General features: G+C 42.9%; 1 protein-coding gene across 2 annotated transcripts; it reads right to left on the bottom strand.

Moving 5' to 3' along the window:
- On the bottom strand, positions 1-18,794 carry LOC115206531 (solute carrier family 25 member 36-A). 2 transcript variants are annotated; one of them, XM_029773632.1, is made up of 8 exons: positions 18,335-18,794; positions 17,184-17,239; positions 15,168-15,332; positions 14,391-14,468; positions 3,685-3,785; positions 2,204-2,270; positions 1,814-2,103; positions 1-1,354 (listed from the first exon to the last, which is right to left on the bottom strand). In XM_029773632.1, the coding sequence occupies exons 1-8, from the start codon at positions 18,383-18,385 to the stop codon at positions 1,161-1,163; spliced, it is 1,002 nt and encodes a 333-aa protein (XP_029629492.1). In that variant the 5' UTR covers positions 18,386-18,794; the 3' UTR covers positions 1-1,160. The 2 variants fall into 2 exon arrangements, with proteins under 2 accessions (XP_029629492.1, XP_029629493.1); XM_029773633.1 differs by lacking the exon at positions 17,184-17,239 and having other exon boundaries at positions 18,335-18,790.
- Between the last annotated feature and the right edge of the window lie 1,175 nt (positions 18,795-19,969).

Genomic DNA, 19,969 nt, shown 5'->3' with positions numbered 1-19,969 from the left:
TTTTTTAGTTCTTAGTATATTCACAAGGTTGGTGGTTGTTTCACTACCATAGTCTGGCTTTGACGTGAGACAATGCTCCCATCATCTTTAGTTTGTTATTCCTTGAGTTGGTTAACATTCAAGTAGTTAAAAAGGGCAGATGATTCTGGTCAGTCTGGGTGCTGAGGAAGTGGGTCAGAGGTTCTTACGGTCAACCAACTCACTTTACAGAATACGCACAGAGAAAGCGCCCAAGTGCTGTCCACACTGACCAGGTCCTACAGTAAAGACTTCTGCATATGTCTTCCAGTAGGAGTCAGTATCAATGTCTACAGTGTTAGTCAGGATGTCAGTCAGGGCTAGCCAGTCTCCTAGGTTAGGTTAGGCCTGTCAGAGTGGACTAGCCCCTGTGTGTGTGTGTTGACCAACTGGGGTGGAGGGGACCAGGCTTCGTCCTGAGTACAAAGTGGACCCACCCAGCACTATGTGTGGTTCTGAATGCCTGCGGTCCAACTGTGGTCTACTGAGATCCAGAAACCAGGGCTGGTCTGACCTTTGCTTCCCCTCATATCATTATTATGCATCTATACAGGTCATTTGAAGTCGTCATGCAAGGCACATCCCCTATCCAACACTATCCTCACCTCAAGACCTCCCTGCACTCAACAAGCCTCTACTACCAATTGCCCCCTTGACACACAAACCAAAGAAATTATTAGCATTGTTAGACTCTAAACTAGCTTGAGTGCTCTCCCCGATGTACCTGCTCCAGTAAGCTAAGCGCTTGTAAAGCTTATTTAGGAGAGACACAATAAGAGGAGCAAGAAAATGAGAGAGAGCGAGAGAAAGGGCTCCTAAGGACTAATTTTCAATGAGACAGCTACTTTTTAAACAACTTTAAACCATATCCCCAAAACAAACATTGATTTCCTGTCTACCAACCCCACTTCCTGTGTTGTGCACCCCTGAAAACAACAACTCCCCATCCCAAAAAACACTGTGCTTTTGGGACAATTTGCTTTAGTTTTAGAAAGACAGGATGGAGGGACTGGAGGTGGGAGATATGACAGTCCCTGGTCCCTCTCCTGTTTAATTTCTCTGGGGTCTCTTCATGCCATCCGTCCACGTCGGCCCATCTCTCTCTGGGGTTTCATCTTGGGTCGTAGGTCAAGGGTCAGAGGTTAACCATTCAGCATGTAGACCACTAGCTCGTAGGTGCACATCATGATGGCGGTGTTAGGGATCTGGCGCACCAGGTGGGTGGTGAGGCCGCGGTACAGCGCCCGGTAGCCCTCTTCCTTGGGCACCGTGGTCAGAGTCTGGAAGAAGGAACGGTACTTGGTGCCTTCCTCCCGTAGCCGGGTCCGGATCACTTCTGTAAAGAGGGGAGAGGAGCACGCTCATGTCCTGGTGATTCAAAATAAATACTTTCCCAATACTAGATTCCATACTGGACTTAAATATAATTTACTCTCAGAGTAACATGGTCTAAGGTGCACGTGTGGGCTCCCGCGTGGCGCAGTGGTCTAAGACACTGCATCTCAGTGCAAAAGGCATCACTGCAGTACCTGGTTTGAATCCAGGCTGCATCACATCCAGCCATGATTGGCAGCGCACATTTGGCCCAGCGTCGTCCGGGTTTGGCCGGGGTAGGCCGTCATTGTAAATAAGAATGTTCTTAACTGACTTGCCTAGTTAAATAAAGGTTAAATAAAATAAAAGGACAACCAATATTAACTACTATAAGGACAACAAACACACAACTGACTAGAAACCCCCTATCCTCCACTCAGACCACTCCCACCCTCCTGCTCCCAGAATGCACTGCTCTCACCATGGGGGTAAGCGATGGACGTAGCACAGGTCTTGGAGGTGGCGGCGGCGAGCATCATCCCCACAAAGTCCGAAGCATCCTTGGACGTCTCCTCCTCCTCGTCCATGTGCTGCGCTGCCTTGGCCTCCAGGAGGCGCCGCTTGATGCTCTCATAGATGACAAAGTGGATCACAGTCTCCGAGATTCCAGCGTAGGACGCTGACATTCCCCGGTAGAACCCTCGCAGGCCTTCTGTCTGGTACACCCGCCGCAAACACTCAAACGCATTCATGGGCTTCTCCCCGCGGTTCCTATGAAAAGACAGGCGGAATTGGGTTTTACCCATGGTACAACCTACACAACATCCTAAATCCACCTCTAGCCACTACCGACTCAGACGTGTGTGTTTACCTGGAGTCCAGCTGCATGCGAGTCTTGATGAGCCAGATAGGGTTGGTAGCTGTGATGGCTGTGAACCCTGAGAGGAAGGACAAGAGCTCACATTTAGATACACTTTACTTAATAGACTAAACACCACTAACACTTGGAGTGTTTGTCTACCAAGCTGCAGAACAAAACACTGTTCAAAACGATCAGAAATAGTGGCAGGTTAAATTACCTGTCAACACCACTTCCAAGAGAGAAAGGAGCTCATTAACATACCACAGTATGACAAGGCCAAGGACCGCATGTGTGATGTAACGTGTGTGCATGTTAGTGTGTGTAAAGGTTACACTCCCATAATAATCAGTGTTAGGCTGCTTTTGCCCAGCAGTCTTGACACTGATCTCAGGGTTATTCCTAGCTCTGCATCACATAACTACCATGTACCAATGAGCTCTATGTATCACATATCTCTCTACCAATGGCAAACAGGCGTCTTTTCTCACCTGCCTGTCAACACATCACCCTCATACCGGGGCCAGTCTATTCCCCTCTCCTGTATCACAGAGAGAAGCCGGTTATGTGGCAAAACTAGTTCTACAGATAGCAGCACCTCATGGCATAGCCACTAGAGGGGGTATTTGAGGCATACATGGGCTAACTAAAAGCAGAGCCGACCTTGACTAGACTGGTGGAAGGACCAAGCCACGCTGCTCAGAGGGATAGGGTGTTAACAGAAATCTGTTAAAAACACAGTCTCACGTTGGCTCTGGTTCTCCATTACAGAAACATGCAGTGCTCTTTAAAAGCCCAGCATACCTGACTGACCTCAATTCTAAAGGGTAGAAGCCAGGAGTCTACATGACAGCTACATGACATATTGCATTCCTCTTAGGATCACTGTGTCACTGGACAGAGCGAATGATAATAGGCATGCTAACTTGGGGAACGAACGGCCATGGGAAACGCTCTGCATTACATTAGGCCTAACAGACTTTGCAGACGGAACGTCAACAATAAATAGACTTTATGCTACTCCTTTGCCTTTGGAAAAAAACACATCCTAATAACATGCACAATGAAAGACATGTGAGAAACTAGTTTAGCCACTAGGCTAGAGGATTAGGTCATATGGGGAGCTGTCACATGAACCAACAGGCTGAGAGCTGCTGGACAGATATACTGTAGCGTGAGACTAGAATATAGAAACCTAACCCTAGAATAGGAAGGTGAGGTAGGGGACCTCTACAGAACTAGTCAGTCTGCGTTGGACTGGACTTACCACCACTGACCCGGTCAGGTCCAGTCCTCTGGCATGTCTGACCAACACAGAAGTGGTCACATCACATGACACTCCAGGTTAGGCTATCATCCAAATGTACTACCTAGAGCTGACTGAATACTCACAGAAAAATGTATGACTGAAAAGTATAACTACCAATGAAAAATCTAGAAATAAAACTGAAAAAAAGACTACATGTATAGTGTTAGAAGGTGGGTGTGGTTACCTGCCAAGCCAGCAGATACCATGTGGACCTGTGTGGAGTCCGGCTGAAACACTCCATTCAGTCTCTCTTTGGTACTGGAGTACGCAGCAAAATAGATGGCTCTGGAGTAGGACACAGGGTCCAGGGATTAAACAGAGAAAATGATACTTTACGGCACAGGAATCAATATCTTCACCATCCCTGGTGGGGAATCCCTTGTCCTGCCAAGGAACTTATGACAAACAGTAGAAGGCCACAATTAAGAAAATAAAGTATTGAATGTTATGGTTGGGCAACATCTTTACTGCAAAACGAATTAGTCTCTCTCGTAACCCACATTATGTAAAGAACAACAGCCTCTTATACATGTAAACCACTAGTCTTCTTCCAGCAGCAGTGTAGCTAATTAATGACACAACATTACCTAACACACTAAACTCTATTGTCCAACTAGCTACTAATGTGACTGAGCTGATTATGAATAAAACCATAAGGACTGGGCTGATTATTAGGGGTGTTACGGTACATGTATTCCTACTGAACAGTTCGGTATGGGGACCTTGGTTCGGTCAACAAGGACTGGGCTGATTATTAGGGGTGTTACGGTACATGTATTCCTACTGAACAGTTTGGTATGGGGACCTTGGTTCGGTCAACACTTGAACCCGAATGAACACATACATTTAAAACACTAGGCCTAAAGGCATTGCCTACGCTGCGTTGGACGCCTTAAGTAAATCTGGTTTAAAAAAACATCAGGCTATTCTGTTAAAACACCTAGAGCCTATGCAAACGTTGGAATCTTAATTTCCGCATTTCAAACAGTCTTTTTTTGAGGTGGTGGGGTGGAGAAACCAGGAGGATTCTCCATTGTTTAAATCTCCAGTTTGGGAAAATGTTGGTTTCCCAGTAGATTACAATGGCAATTGACAGAGTTGTGGATAAAACGTTAACAGTAAGTCGCTACTGCTGAATGAGAATAACATATGCAGCTGCTAACACCTCAAACATGTTGACACATTTACGCCAACGTCAGTCCAGTATTCCTACCACCGGAGCAATCATATACCATAATGACAAAGCAAAAACATGTTTATAGACATTTTTGCAAATGTATTAAAAATAAACAGAAATATCACAATTACATACGTATTCAGACCCTTTACTCATTACTTTGTTGAAAAACCTTGGCTAGACACTACAGACTCGAGTCTTCTTGGGTATGACGCTAGAAGCTTGGCACACCTGTATTTCTCCCATTCTTCTCTGCAGATCTTCTCAAGCTCTGTCAGGTTGGATGGGGAGTGTCGCTGCACAGCTATTTTCAGGTCTCTCCAGAGATGTTCAGGACATTGAGACTTGTCCCAAAGCCACTCCTGCGTTGTCTTGGCTGTGTGCTTAGGATAGTTGTCCTGTTGGAAGGTGAACCAGGACCCCAGTCTGAGAACCTGAGCAGGTTTTCATCAAGGATCTCTGTACTTTGCCTCAATTCTGACTAGTCTCCCAGTCCGTGCCACTAAAAAACATCCCCAAAGCATGATGCTGCCACCACGCTTCACCATAGGGATGGTCCTCCAGACGTGACGCTTGGTATTCAGGCCAGACAGTTCAATCTTGGTTTCATCAGACCAGAGAGTCTTGTTTCTCATGGTTTGAGAGTCTTTAGGTGCCTTTTGGCTAACTCCAAACGGGCTGTCATGTGCCTTCTCCTGAAGAGTGCCTTCCGTCTGGCCACTCCACCATAAAGGCCTGATTGGTGGAGTGCTGCTTGTCCTTTTGGAAGGTTCTCCCATCGCCACAGAGGAACTCTGGAGCTCTGCCAGAGTGACCATCAGGATCTTTGTCACCTCCCTGACCAAGGCCCTTCTCCCCCAACTGCCCAGTTTGGCCGGGCGGCCAGCTCTGGGAAGTGTCTTAGTGGTTCCAAACGTCTTCCAATTAAGAATGATTGAGGCCACTGGGTTCTTGGGGACCTTCAATGCCGCAGACATTTTTTGGTACCTTTCCCCAGATCTGTGTCTCGACACAATCCTGTCTCGGAGCTCTACAGACAATTCCTTCAACCTCATGGCTTGATTTTTTCTGACATGCACTGTTGACTGTGGGACCTTATATAGACAGGTGTGTGCCTTTCCAAATCATGTCCAATCAATTGAATTTACCACAGGTGGACTCCAAGTTGTAGAAACATCTCAAGGATGCTCAATGGAAACAGGATGCACTCGAGCTCAATTTCGTGTCTGATAGCAAAGGGCCTGAATCCTTATGTAAATAAAGGTATCGGTTTTTCTTATTTCATACAAATGCAAAAAAAAAATATAATAATAATAATTCATTATTGGGTATTGTGTGTTGATTGCTGAGGATTATTTCACCAATTTTTGAATAAGTCTAACGTAACAAAGTGGGAAAAGTCAAGGGGTCTGAATACTGTATGTTTATAGCCGCGGATATGCGCCCATTCTCGGTGGTTGAGAAGAATAGTAGGTTTCAGCACCTCGTGAAAGTGCTCGAGCCACGTTACGAACTTTGCCCTTTCGAAGGGTAGTACCCGCTCTATATAAGCTAGAGCAAAAGATGACAACGAATTGGCCAATGCACCCGTGTTGCACTTGGACCTCCAGGGCTACAAAGAGCTACTTAACAGTGACAGCCCATCACATTAGCAGGTAGCCAAGTGGTTAGAACGTTGGACCAGTAACTAAAAGGTTGCTAGATCAAATTCCCGAGCTGACAATGTAAAACTCTATCGTTCTGTTCCTAGGCCATCATTGTAAATAATAATTTGTTCTTAACTGACTTGCCTAGTTAAAAAAGAAAAGTAAAATAAACATTTCAATTACCCCAGAGTGAGAAATGAAAAGTACATACTACAGACACGCCCCCTTTATGAGTCACACAAGTGCCCATATCTCTGTGAGAAAACAAAACATAGGCCTATACAATTGATTTCACACATAGTGATTTATTTCAGTGTTGTTGATGAGTAATCGTGTTTTCATTTAAGAAAATAGTGTTGTTATTCCTGATTGTGCCGTCATCAGGCATTTTACGACTCATGATCATATATGGAGTTAGGAATACCAACACTTTGTATTAACGTTTTGGCCAACCCAACAAAATTCACATGGAAATGTGAATTGTCATTGAAAGCATGGCTGCATTCCAAACACTTTAAAGACACACCCTATCCCCTCAGCCCTCAAATTAAGTGGACACTTCTGATGATGTCTGACGAGTATACACTTGCAGGGCAAGGGGTGAGGGAGGAAGGAATGACTTTTAAAATGGACTGCCCTTGCCCGGAAAATCATCACTCATTCATCCTGCGATGATTGTGTTTTCAGCCACCGGTGGGTGCTTTATATGCGCTACAGTTAATATTGATTGCATGTCTACTTATATTAGAGATATATATATCATTATTAATATACGCATACAGTATGATAGCTAGCTAATTAATTAATTAATTAATTAATTAATTATCTAACTAACGTTAGTCTGCCTAGCTGAAACTTCTGAAGAAGGAAAATGTTTTATTTCTACAATTTCCAAAAGCTAACCAAACAAAAACATTATTACTTTTACGAGACGTGTTTGTGCCGTCATGTGCATTAGTATCACAATTTCTAACCTTTTTACATTAGTTTGTACTTACACTTGTATGTTAACGTACCGATATTGATGTTGAGGTTTTAAGTTTCGGCTGACTTTTCTTAGCGGATGTACAATCATCGCGAATTGAATTATGGGGCGTTTCAGGCCCCAAAGTGAACATAATTGTACACTGCAAACTCAATCAAAAACAAGAGCTTAGGGACTTCCTTTGTTTGGCTAATCGTTTGGACCGACGTACAGCATGGTGATGGGGATTCCCCTAAGGGCATAAGGCGAGGATAAGTGGACAAGGGTGTGTATTTTATGAGTTTGAAACGCAGTCTAAGAAGCGGTAGAGTTATTCTATGGGCACTATTTTTAGGCTTCCCATTTTTAAGTTTTGTTTTTGCATCTTTTACTTTAGGTTTTGTACACTAGCTTCCAAGAGCTGAAAAATACTATATTTTTGGCTCTAGAAAATATATTTCACAGCAGTTTAGATGGTACAATGATTCTCTACAATATACTTGCTTGTTTTGTCACAAACTGAAATTAGGCAAACTATTAGAATTTTATCAACCAGGAAATGGCTGAGCAATTTCTGCATAGTGCATCTTTAAATATAGTTACTGTTGGCATTTCATTTTCCCCCTGTAACAAAACTGCAATATGTAACGAACCATGGATTTGGTGAACCATTACACCCATACTAATTAAGAATAAAGCCAACGGCAATAATGACTGGGCTGAGTGTTTCAGTTTAAATAGGCATTATTGGACAAAACACACAGTGCTAAAGGGAGTAGGTTTGCACAATTCTGGTATATATATTTTTTTATTTTAAATCATCCTCCAACCAGAAGTACTGGTTGGAGGATTCCAGATTTCCTGCTTATCCCCTCCTGGTACTAGGAAACTTCCAACCAGGATTCATGAAAAACCTAGGAATTTTGCAACCATAAAATAAATACATTCAGTACACTCAGAAGTACTAGGCCTAATCTCTTAGTCTATTTTCAACAATTATCTACCTGTAGGTCTAGAAGCACATTTTCAAAGTGACAAAGTTTGTGCCTAGCCAGTGCCAGGCTGTTTCTGCTTCTTCAGTGAATTTGTCATTGTCTCACCGTGTTTGGGTAGGCAGAGATGTAGCATTGTTGACCGCAGAGACAGAGAGTCAGGCAAACTACAGGTAGTTTATACCTTCATCCATCGTACATGTTATGTCAAACTTGCCCTGAGCAACAACAAAAATCTAAAAACACTTCAGAACTGACCACTAAAAGCTTCTCAGTCACAGTGTGTGGTGTGTGTGTGTGTTTAGCCTAGGCTATATATGTTGTGTTGTGTCAGAGGTCCAGGTGGTTTGACCCTGGGAGAGATCTGCATCAGCATCTACCCTGACAGTGTCAACAAAGCACTCTGAACACGCTTAGCACAAGCTCTTGTTAGACGTAGCATTAGCTAGCGTCTACCATTAACTATTAGCTAGAGTCTGCCATTAGCTACCACTTAGACTCATCATCATCAGTGGGCCAGAGGCTAATTAGCATTTGTAGCAATTTAGCATTTAATCTTTTCGCTCCCAGTCCTACAGATGGTTAGCTAACTGGCTGGCTAGAGTACAGTGCTACTCAGAGCCCTGATCATGGCAGCTTTCATCGGCTTATCTCTCTCATCCAGAAACCCTAATTTATCCTCCACAGCGACTGACAGTGTTATGTAACAGCATTAAACCTGTGGGATGGACAGCCTGGTGCTGAGCATTAGTGCTGTTTGTCCAGTCTAAAACATTAACCAGGAGTAAGATAATCACTGTGATAGTGATGGATTCACAACTCCTCTCTGTAAAAGCACCATTGTAAGATGTAAAATGGATCCCCGTCAACTTCATGACCCCAAACACTATAGTGACACAGTAACATCCCAGAACCCTTTGACTCTATAAACAACATGACCCCTTAGACATTCCCACAACTGAGAACTCAAAGAGAGTGCAGTTGACCGCCAGTGGGTCAATGTCAGATAATGTTAATAGTAGCTCCTTCCACATAGTCTAGGCTAGATTAGGGTTGTAAAGGGAGGGTATATTACAGGAAACGTTTGACATTTACCAGTCAACTACCAGATTTTTGGTATCTATCAAGGATTTTAAGTAATATATCAAGATATGTAGCTGCTCTTTTGGGTAACTTAGATAATAAGTGTCTAATAGTCTCTGGTCCTCTATGTGGCCTTAACACGTAAAATAGATGAACAAATTTAAATTAGATTTAAAATAAACAAAATGAATTGAAAAAGTTGTCAAATATTATTCTATAGTGCACATGCACAGATACTGTGTGTGACAGCGAAGTATTGTATCTTGCTCATCTCAATATCTCCGGTGCTGCTTGTGGCAACGTCATTTTACTGAGTCTACCTTTAATATGAGGGTTTCAACACGTGTGTGTGTGTATACAGTGCATTAGGAAAGTATTCAGAACCCTTCTCTTTTTCCACATTTTGTTACGTTACAGCCTTATCCTAAACTGTATTAAATACATTTTTGTTCTCAATCTACACAAAATACCCCATAATGACAAAGCGAAAACAGGGTTAGAAATTTGACATTTATAAAAAATACTTTATTTACATAAGTAATCAGGCCCTTTGCTATGAGATTAGAAATTGAGCTCAAGTGCATCCTGTTTCCATTGAGCATCCTTGACATGTTTCAAAAACTTTACTGGAATCCACCTGTGGTAAATTCAATTGATTGGACATGATTTGGAAAGGCACACACCTGTCTATATAAAAAGGTCCCACAGTTGACAGTGCATATCAGAGCAGAAACCAAGCCAAGGTGGAAGGAATTGTCCATAAAGTGCCGAGACAGGATTGTGTCCAGGCACAGATCTGGGGAAGGGAACCAAAAAAAACAATAGCATTGAAGGTTTCCAAGAACACAGTGGCATCAAACATTCTTAAATGGAACTGAGAAATCGGGGGAGAAGGGCCTTGGTAAGGGAGTTGACCAAGAACCCAATAGTCACTCTGACAGAACTCCAGAGTTCCTCTGTGGAGATGGGAGAACCTTCCAGATGGACAACCATCACTGCAGCACTCCACCAAATCAGGTTTTTATGGTAGAGTGGCCAGACAGAAGCCACTCCTCAGTAAAAGGCACATGACAGTCTGCTTGGAGTTTGCCAAAGGGCAGCTAAAGCCTCTCAGACCATGAGAAACAAGATTCTCCTGTCTGATGAAACCAAGATTCAACTCTTTGGGCTGAATGCCAAGCGTCACGTCTGGAGGAAACCTGGCACCATCCCAACGGTGAAGCATGGTGGTGGCAGCATCATGCTGTGGGAATGTTTTTCAGCAGCATGGACTGGGAGACTAGTCAGGATCGAGGGAAAGATGAACAGACCAAAGTACAGAGAGATCCTGGATGAAAACCTGCTCCAGAGTGATCAGGACCTCAGACTGGGGCAAAGGTTCACCTTCTAACAGGACAACAACCCTAAGCACACAGCCAAGACAATACAGGAGTGGCTTCGGGACAAGTCTCTGAATGTCCTTGAGTGACCCAGCCAGAGCCCGGACTTGAACCCAATCAAACATCTCTGAAGAGAAAATACAGTGGCCTGTGAAAATATTCACCCCCTTGGCATTTTTCCTATTTTGTTGCCTTACAAACTGGAAATGAAATTGATTTTTGGGGGGTTTGTGTCATTTGATTTACACAACATGCCTACGACTTTGAAGATGCAAAATATTTGTTATTGTGAAACAAACAAGACAAAAAAAACGAAAACTTGAGCGTGCATAACTATTCACCCCCCAAAGTCAATACTTTGTAGAGCCACCTTTTGCAGCAATTACAGCTGCAAGTCTCTTGGGGTATGTCTCTATAAGCTTGGCACATCTAGCCACTGCGATTTTTGCCCATTCTTCAAGGCAAAACTACTCCAGCTCCTTCAAGTTGGATGGGTTCCGCTGGAGTACAGCAATCTTTAAGTCTTTAAGTCAATTGGATTGAGGTCTGGGTTTTGACTAGGCCATTCCAAGACATTTAAATGTTTCCCCTTAAACCACTTGAGTGTTGCTATAACAGTATGCTTAGGCTCATTATCCTGCTGGAAGGTGAACCTCTGTCCCAGTCTCAAATCTCTGGAAGACTGAAACAGATTTCCCTTGTGAATTCCCTGTATTTAGTGCCATCCATCATTCCTTCAATTCTGACCAGTTTCCCAGTCCCTGCCAATGAAAAACATGTTGTTCTCGGGGTGATGAGATGTGTTGTGTTTGCGCCAGACATAGCATTTTCCTTGATGGCCAAAAAGCTCAATTGTAGTCTCATCTGACCAGAGTACCTTCTTCCATATGTTTGGGGAGTCTCCCACATGCCTTTTGGTGAAACCAAACATGTTTGCTTATTTTTTTCTGGCCACTCTTCCATAAAGCCCAGCTCTGTGGAGTGTATGGCTTAAAGTGGTCCTTTGGACAATAACTCCAATCTCCGCTGTGGAGCTTTCTAGCTCCTTCAGGGTTATCTTTGGTCTCTTTGTTGCCTCTGATTAATGCCCTCCTTGCCTGGTCTGTGAGTTTTGGTGGGCGGCACTCTCTTGGCAGGTTTGTTTTGGTGCCATATTCTTTCAATTTCTTTTATAAAAGATTTAACGGTGGGTGCTCCGTGGGATGTTCAAAGTTTTGGATAATTTTTTTAATAACCCAACCCTGATCTGTACTTCTTCACAACTTTGTCCCTGACCTGTTTGGAGCGCTCCTTCGTCTTCATGGTGCTGCTTGCTTGGTGGTGCCCCTTGCTTAGTGGTGTTGCAGACTCTGGGGCCTTTCAGAACAGGTGTATATACTCTGAGATCATGTCACAGATCATGTGACACTTAGTTTGCACAAAGGTGGACTTGAATTAACTAATTATGAGACTTCTGAAGGTCTCAGCATTCCAAACCGTGCTGTATTGGCTGTCACAGAAACACCTATGCCCGCTAACAATTCCATCTGAGAATTTGCCCTGCACCTCCATAAGAATTCTTGTTGCTGTCTGAATTTATGCATTTACTTCAACTCGCACATCATTTCCCCTTGCATGTAGTTTGGTACGGCGGGGGTTAATATAAGCCTTGCCTGTCTGACCTCGGAAACAATGTTTAACTGTTGGATTTTGATCTCTGTAGTAGCATACATAGATTGAACAGTGCCCAGATGAAAGGACAACTTTTTCCTGAGCCAGTCAAAATCACACATCAACGTCATTATCACAAGTAAACGACAATAGAAAAGAAGCTCAAACAAACAAAAATGCAGCTAGTGTACTGTCATTCCAGGTTCAATGTTTATGTTTGATGTGACTGAGTTAGCTAGCTAGCTAGCTAGCTAGCAAGTGACAAGTACATTATCCAGCCTGCATATCCAGCCTTTTACCCATTGTGTTTTGCGTAGCAACTATGCAAAAGGAATTAATTATTGGGTCTCATCTGTAGCAACATGACCAAAATAAAACAAGATTTTTATCCGGACTATATCTTCTGGAGGAAGAATTAAATTATATGAATTGACTTATCAAAATAACGTTCTAATAAAAATGCATAATTCATTGTTATTTTAATATGCTGGTAACAGTTTTAGAAAAGCAGTAAGGCAGTGCTATATCATCGCGTCGGGCCCACAACGCCATTTACCTGTGACTGTATTCATGAGACAGCACTGCCGCTTATCCTTATTGTTTCATTAAAATAGGAGTTAAATCATGTTCCTAGAATTCCCTACTCTTTGAAATGTGTAGGTGTGTCTAAAAAGCACCATTTTGCAAAAAACATTTAAAAAATGACAACTGTGTGTGTACTTTAGTGTATTTATACTTGGGATAGCGCCTTTCAACATTAAAAGTTCAAAAGGGACGTCTTAAATTATGTCAAAAAGCTACTTCTGTGTTGGTATGGTGTGGGCGTATACCGGTCATTAAAAATATCCATGCGAATAGAGTGCTGATTGGCCAACTCAACCAATGAGCCAACATGACATGTTATATAAGGAAATAGCATTTTTGAAACGGTCTGTTTGAGATGGGGCTTTTGAAGTGTTTTTTCTCCAATTTATGTTTGGCCACAAATACGAGTATAGGACGAGTAAACAACAATATTTCGGTATATGAACTTTTAAAAGTGAGATCTTCACTGGACAGTTACTTTAATCACTTTTGGGGCCATTGGAATGAGATATGATTTGGCTCAGCTCCGTTTCCATTCAATCGGCGACAAATTTACATGTGAATATTCTAAAATCTGTATAAAACAACTTTCCCACCAGAGATGTTTCCATCAAACTGACTTTTTGCAGATAAAAAGCTGTGCGTGATGACAGTGCAGATAAAAATTACTTTTACCCTTAAATTCCCATGTACATGAAAAATACAAATTAAATGGGTTTCCATCGCATTTGCAACTTTACTGATGGTTTTGTCACAAAAACTGTTGCGCTACATAGCAAATGTGTCCACGCTAGTCTTGGCACATGCGATCTAGCCAACAGCTCGCAGATACAGTGCGGGTAGGCTACCTACATTATGAGATTATTATGGATAAGAGCAATATTCTTTGTATTTGTCAAACAGCAGCCAAGCATCGATAATCATGTCACCAGAATAAGACCCTCAATATTTATTGGGAAGGAGCATCAAGCTCATCACCATCCACTTTCACCACCCTGTGAAGAACATCTTATTTCATCTGTAGCCTAATAAACTGCATGCTTCCCGAGTCGTAGTGGGAGGACCACACAACATATCATCACGACTCCAAGTTTACTTCAAAATTATGGTTATTATATCAATATTTGCACATAATGGCGTTTCCACCACCATTTCTCGCATAATCCATTTTGCCGACACAAAAAGATCCCATCATGTCGAATGAACAAATTGTCTGTCTGCATTTATAAACTTGTACCGGTATTTAATGTTTCCATCAGCCCAGTTGACTTGTTTCATGTGACAGGTAATTCATCTGCATGAAATAGTTAGATGGAAATGTGGTTGGTGATATTGTTTATCCTGAAATATGAAATTATCATACAGTACTACAATTTCATTAAACTACTTTTTTTTGGTAATGTTAGGTGCTTACCTGGAGGGGGCCACACCAACTAGATTAGGCCCCAGGCCCCTGAACAGAGAGCGTGCTCCTTCTTTCTCAAGAATCAACCTGAAGACAAAAACAGAATTCCCTTACCCACCACTCACAAATATTCACATTCTATTCACCGAAACTTCAGTGGAGTTCATAACAATTAACTAGGAATAGGGTCTGCCGAAAGACTTGCGACAACAACTTGTAGAGAGAAAAACATAATGTATGATAGGAGTGATAGGATATATCCTGCTGCTGGGGTAGGCTACAGATCCCCAGACAGCCCTTTTCCTGAAGGTAGGAGAGAGGGGCACTCTAGGAGTTGGATTTTAGTCCACATGGCTCTGCCTGCCAAGGAGACATGAGCCAGAGCAAACAACAACAACATGGGGTTTTGTGTGGAGGGAGGGATCCAGCAGCCAAACCCCACGAGGGGATACGGGGTAAAGCAGAGGGCGTGTAAACACCCAAAATAGACCACCTAATTTTTACTCTCTGGTTTCTTGAGACTTCTACGCGTTAGACTACTTAGAACTGTTTACTGTGAAGTTTCATGTGCAAAGCTAGAGGGCAATGACGGTAATAAATCCAAAACAATCTAAACCAATAACACAAGCATAAAGTATAGTATTTGTAGTGTTTGATGGTTAACAATAGACATCCCTAGACATTGAAATAAAAGCCTACACCTGTTTGGTCTTGCGAGCTGATAGACTGTATGTTAGTATGACAATGCTAGTAAATCAAGTTGTGCAGGTAGAACATAATACCCACTTGAGGCAGTGCAGGGGTCCTGGAGGGGACATGCGTGCTACGCTGGGCCCATTGACGGTACTGAGCTGCACCCCAGACACGTAGAGTGTGATGTGGGATGACTGTAGTCTGGTCTTCACCACCTCCAGGGGACAGGTCAGGATGGCTCCTACCGTTCCCCCACACCTAGAGGAGGAGAGCAGAGAGAGAGCAGAGAGATGGGAAAGGGTAGAGAGAGCATGCGTGTCAGAGCAAACAACCCACACAAACTGATGGAACAGCTACGAGGACAGACGTAGAATTGTGTGCTTTTTTGAGGTGGCAGCAAATATTGCTCAGCTGCTTGAGAAAAGCAGCAGACAAACTGTCTGTCTGGAAGGTGCTGATTCCATTACAGAAATACACGGTGGATGGAATCCAGAGACTAGGGGAGGCTTGTGGATCCGTGTGGAGACTAGGGGAAGCTTGTGGATCCGTGTGGAGACTAGGGGAGGCTTGTGGATCCGTGTGGAGACTAGGGGAGGCTTGTGGATCCGTGTGGAGACTAGGGGAGGCTTGTGGATCCGTGTGGAGACTAGGGGAGGCTTGTGGATCCGTGTGGAGACTAGGGGAGGCTTGTGGATCCGTGTGGAGACTAGGGGAGGCAGCACAGTAATGCCCTCCATCTGAGGACAACTGTTCTCGGCTGGAATGAATAAATGCAATAACAAATACTTTGTGCCAGTACCTTTCACACACCTAATTTGACCTAACACTTTCCAAAAGCACACAAATGACCAGGCTACCACTGACTGTGAGTCTGAGCTTCTTTATAAGAACTCATGAATACAACAACACGGTTTTGAATGCAATGGGAGCGGGATGATTTGAAAGAAGTAGACTAAGTTCTACGAGTCCTTTGGGGGAAATATGGCGAGTAGAAAGTATGTGTTTATAACCTAGCCCCGAGCAATTGCCCTGTGTTGTATCGTAAACTATGAAAAGACACCAATAAGAGTGTGAATGACAAGACAGTGAGGGAATGTTTTCAGCCAAACCTGAGTAGATTACAGCTACAGGCCTAACTCTGTTGGAATGATGGTTGATCATTAATCCATACTTCTATTGAGGCAGATACAGAGGGAGACGGCAACAGTAAACAGAGGTGGAACTGAGGGAAGCCGACATACACACCTGGCACATGTGGACTGCGACAGAGCAGCCGTTTTCTTTTATAAAAACATAAATTGTATTTCAGCACCCAAAGAACAACCCGCATTTACACAGGACAAATACAGCACCCCAAAAATAGTACTGTATTAATGCAGGCTATTATTCTTTGGGTGCTGAAATACATTTTCTTTTATAAAAACATAATTGTATGTGATGTCTGGACCTCCAGCCCTGTTGATTAGGCTACTGCCCATCATGAACTAACGATAACAATTCTGGAAGGAATATGGAGGTACACTAATGTATTGATGTCAAGTCACTCTCATACCACATACAGTAGGGGTCTTCCAACCCTCCCTGACATATTACACAACTGGTTGTCTGAGCTGAAATTGGCCATGTGCCTTCGTTTACAAGCATTCAGGAGCTCTCTTGCTCTCTATTTATCCATCTCTGTCTTTTGCCATGAGTCTGTGAGCAACATATGCAGGAATGCTTCTTGCCCTGAAGCCTCAAGCTCAGCATGCGCCTTCACAAACTACAGTGAACCAGCTGAAACGTGAGTCCTGAAGTCTTCAACATAATCTTTAAAACACCCCATCTGTTGCATCACACAATTGTCCATATGAATGTGCATAGTAAGAGTCTATATAACAAATCAAGTCCTCATCTAGCCCTTGGTCTTGACTCAGTTCCATTACAATACACATACGAGTCATTGAACAAAGGAGTCTTCTGTATGGGGAAGTTTTGTTAGAAGCCCTGACTCTCAGTCTGAACATTAACAAGCATCTTGCAGTACAGTTTTGGAAGCATAAGGACCTTATCTTTCATATCAGCAAGATTTTTTTCCTTCTAAAAACAAAATGTTAAATTGATACACACCTATATAGGGTTAGTGTTCCCACACTGCCATATCTCAAATGTTCCAGCCATGTTTCCTGAAAACAGAGGGACCACCTGTGCTAATTAGCTATCAGGCATGCTCCAGACACATGGGTGTAATGAAAGAAGGCCGGTTAAAACAGGGTACAGTAAGTGTTTTTTTGCATTTATTAAATTATTTTGATATTATATGAAAGAAGAGGGCTTTATGTTTCTAGAACCGTGTGGTAATGTCGAATCGATTCACGTTTCGGTGGAATATTTGGCTGCCAGGGCCAGTCTACCTCTGAAAATAGCATACCTTGGACCATAAGGAGTAACGATAACATTAGGCTCTTTACGAGCACATCTTGGGCTAGCTCGCTACAATGTCACACCGACACAGTGTGAGCATCATTACTATTTATTTACCATTACAACTTCGGGCTGCGTAGCTAGAATGGTTTACTTTAATCGGAGAAGAGTTTCCCCACCGGCTGTGGCAGATCCGGTAATTTATAGCTGACCATGGTATGACCTTGGAGGGCATTTGTTTTGGTTCTGACGCCGCATCTTGATCAGATGCCTATGAGAGAAACGCCTTATACCTCCGTGAGAGAAACCGGATAGTTTACGGCTTACCACAATGTTAGACCTTCTTTCTTTAGTTGCACGATTAGCTCAATAGTTTGATAGTAAAGGATAACAGGCAATGTTAACATTAGCTAACGTCAGAATTTTTGAAATAAGGTCAAAACAATGGCATCCGAGCGCACGTGCTAAAACAAGTGCAACAGCGTGGGTTATGGCTAAAAGTCGGACAATGGTAATAACAAAACTCGTATACAATTGAAGAGCTGGCAATGTTATGTGGGTGAAAAACTTCTACATGGCACCGGAAAATAGATTTCCCTACCAAAGCCAGACAGCGTCAGCTATGTCATTGAATTCAGCTAGCTAATGTTAGCTAGCAAAACAGCTGCTGCAGGCACATCATCATGGATACGTCTAGACTAGCAGCATCTAACGTGGTAGCCAACTAGATGTTTTACATATAAAATACATCTTTGCATTTTATATAGCTTGCTAGCTAGTTTCGTCTTCCATTCAATGATGGTAACTAACGTTACACTGGACTGTATGACTAGCTAGCGATTAGCTATGATACTCACCCTCCAGCAAACAGATGAACTAGGGTATCTCTCTGACTCATTCTGTCTCATATTCCCAGGACCCGGACGCAGGGCACCACTTTGGGTTAGGAGACAAGGGGGGCTGACGACAATGAATGGGTAACTTATTGATCACTAGTCCAATGCGTCGTGTTGTGGTGGAGGTCAGTTGCTAGCAAAAGCGAGTATATGTAACGCGTTAGCTAGCTAGCTTTCCAGGCTAACCGTTGCCTTCCCCTGACTGAAAACTTCGCGGTCACGACAGTGACTTTGCGTCTCTTCCGTGTTAACAGGGATACTATTTTGCCATAGTGGATGTATTTTTCTAGTGAATGAATCCAATTCGTTGTGATATACTTATACCCCGACACACCTTCAGCCTGACTCTTACATTGCTCGCCTTCACCCCTTGCCTCACGGAATGCTACAGCGACAGGTCAGAATGTTTATCGTCGAATGGGAAGCCGCAAAACAAAGGCTGTGATTGGCGGATGTGTAGCAGTACATAATTTAATCCCGCCCCATCACTACTTTTTCACGTGATCAGGCATTGAATGGAAGCGTGCTCGTGCTTTGCTACGACAAGCTTCAAATCAACCAAATAAAAATTATATTGGTCGCGTACACATACACTATATAAACAAAAGTATGTGGACACACCTTCAAAATAGTGTATTCGGCTATTTCTGCCACACCCGTTGCTGACACATGTATAAAATCGAGCACACAAGCCATGCAATTTCCATAGACAAACATTGGCAGTAGAATGGCATTTCTGAAGAGCTCGGTGACTTTCAACTTGGCACCGTTCCACAGGTCAGTTTTAAGCCCTGCAAGAGCTTCCCAAAAGTGCTGTGTGAACATCTTGGAGCGACGTCTAGGAGAAGCAACGGCTCAGCCGAGAAGTAGTAGGCCACACAAGCTCACAGAACTGGGCCGTCGAGTGCTGAAACGTGTAGCAAACCGTCTGTCCTCGGTTGTAACACTCACTACCGAGTTTCAAACTGCCTCTAGAAGCAACGTCATGACAAGAACTGTTAGTCAGGAGCTTCATGGGTTTCTATAGCCGAGCAGCCGCGCACAAGTCCCCGCAGCAATGTCCGAAGTGGAAAGTCTTCCCAGAAAGCTGGACGCTGTTAAAGCAGCAAAGGGGGACCAACTCAATATTAATACTCATTATTTTTATAATGAGATGTTCAACGAGCAGGTGTCCACATACTTTTGGTCATGTAGTGTATTTTGCAAATGTTATCGCAGGTGCAGCGAAATTCTTATGTTATTAGCTCTAACAGTTCAGCATACCTAACAATACAAAACAATATACACAAATACCCCAAATGTAAATTAAGAAATATCCGAACGAGCAATGTCAGAGTCTGGAAAATAACTAAATATATGTATAGGATGGTGTTTATAGACAGTAGGCTATAAATAGGAAAGGTGTGTACAGCAGTAGTTATTTACAGTTTATTTATTTATTTATTTGTAATTGTTATGAAATCTCTTGATGTACCTCGTTTTCAAGTGTCCCGAATGATTTTTTTTTTACCTGCAATACTTAGTAACAATAATAATACGGCAACTACTGTTTAAAAATAATAATAACAATGTAATAATAAAATAAACAAACATTAG

Source organism: Salmo trutta, chromosome 13 (genome assembly GCF_901001165.1).
Source record: "Salmo trutta chromosome 13, fSalTru1.1, whole genome shotgun sequence".
In the NCBI taxonomy this organism is placed as follows: domain Eukaryota; kingdom Metazoa; phylum Chordata; class Actinopteri; order Salmoniformes; family Salmonidae; genus Salmo; species Salmo trutta.
The sequence above is the reverse complement of the archived record's forward strand: the minus strand, read 5'-3'. Positions and strand labels throughout refer to the sequence as shown.

Coding starts and splice junctions, on each gene's coding strand:
- LOC115206531 (XM_029773632.1), bottom strand. CDS start 18,385: ATGAGACAGAATGAGTCAGAGAGATACCCTAGTTCATCTGTTTGCTGG. Junction 15,333..17,183: donor GGAACACTAACCCTATATAG/GTGTGTATCAAT, acceptor CTCCTCCTCTAG/GTGTGGGGGAACGGTAGGAG. Junction 14,469..15,167: donor GGACCCCTGCACTGCCTCAA/GTGGGTATTATG, acceptor TTTTGTCTTCAG/GTTGATTCTTGAGAAAGAAG.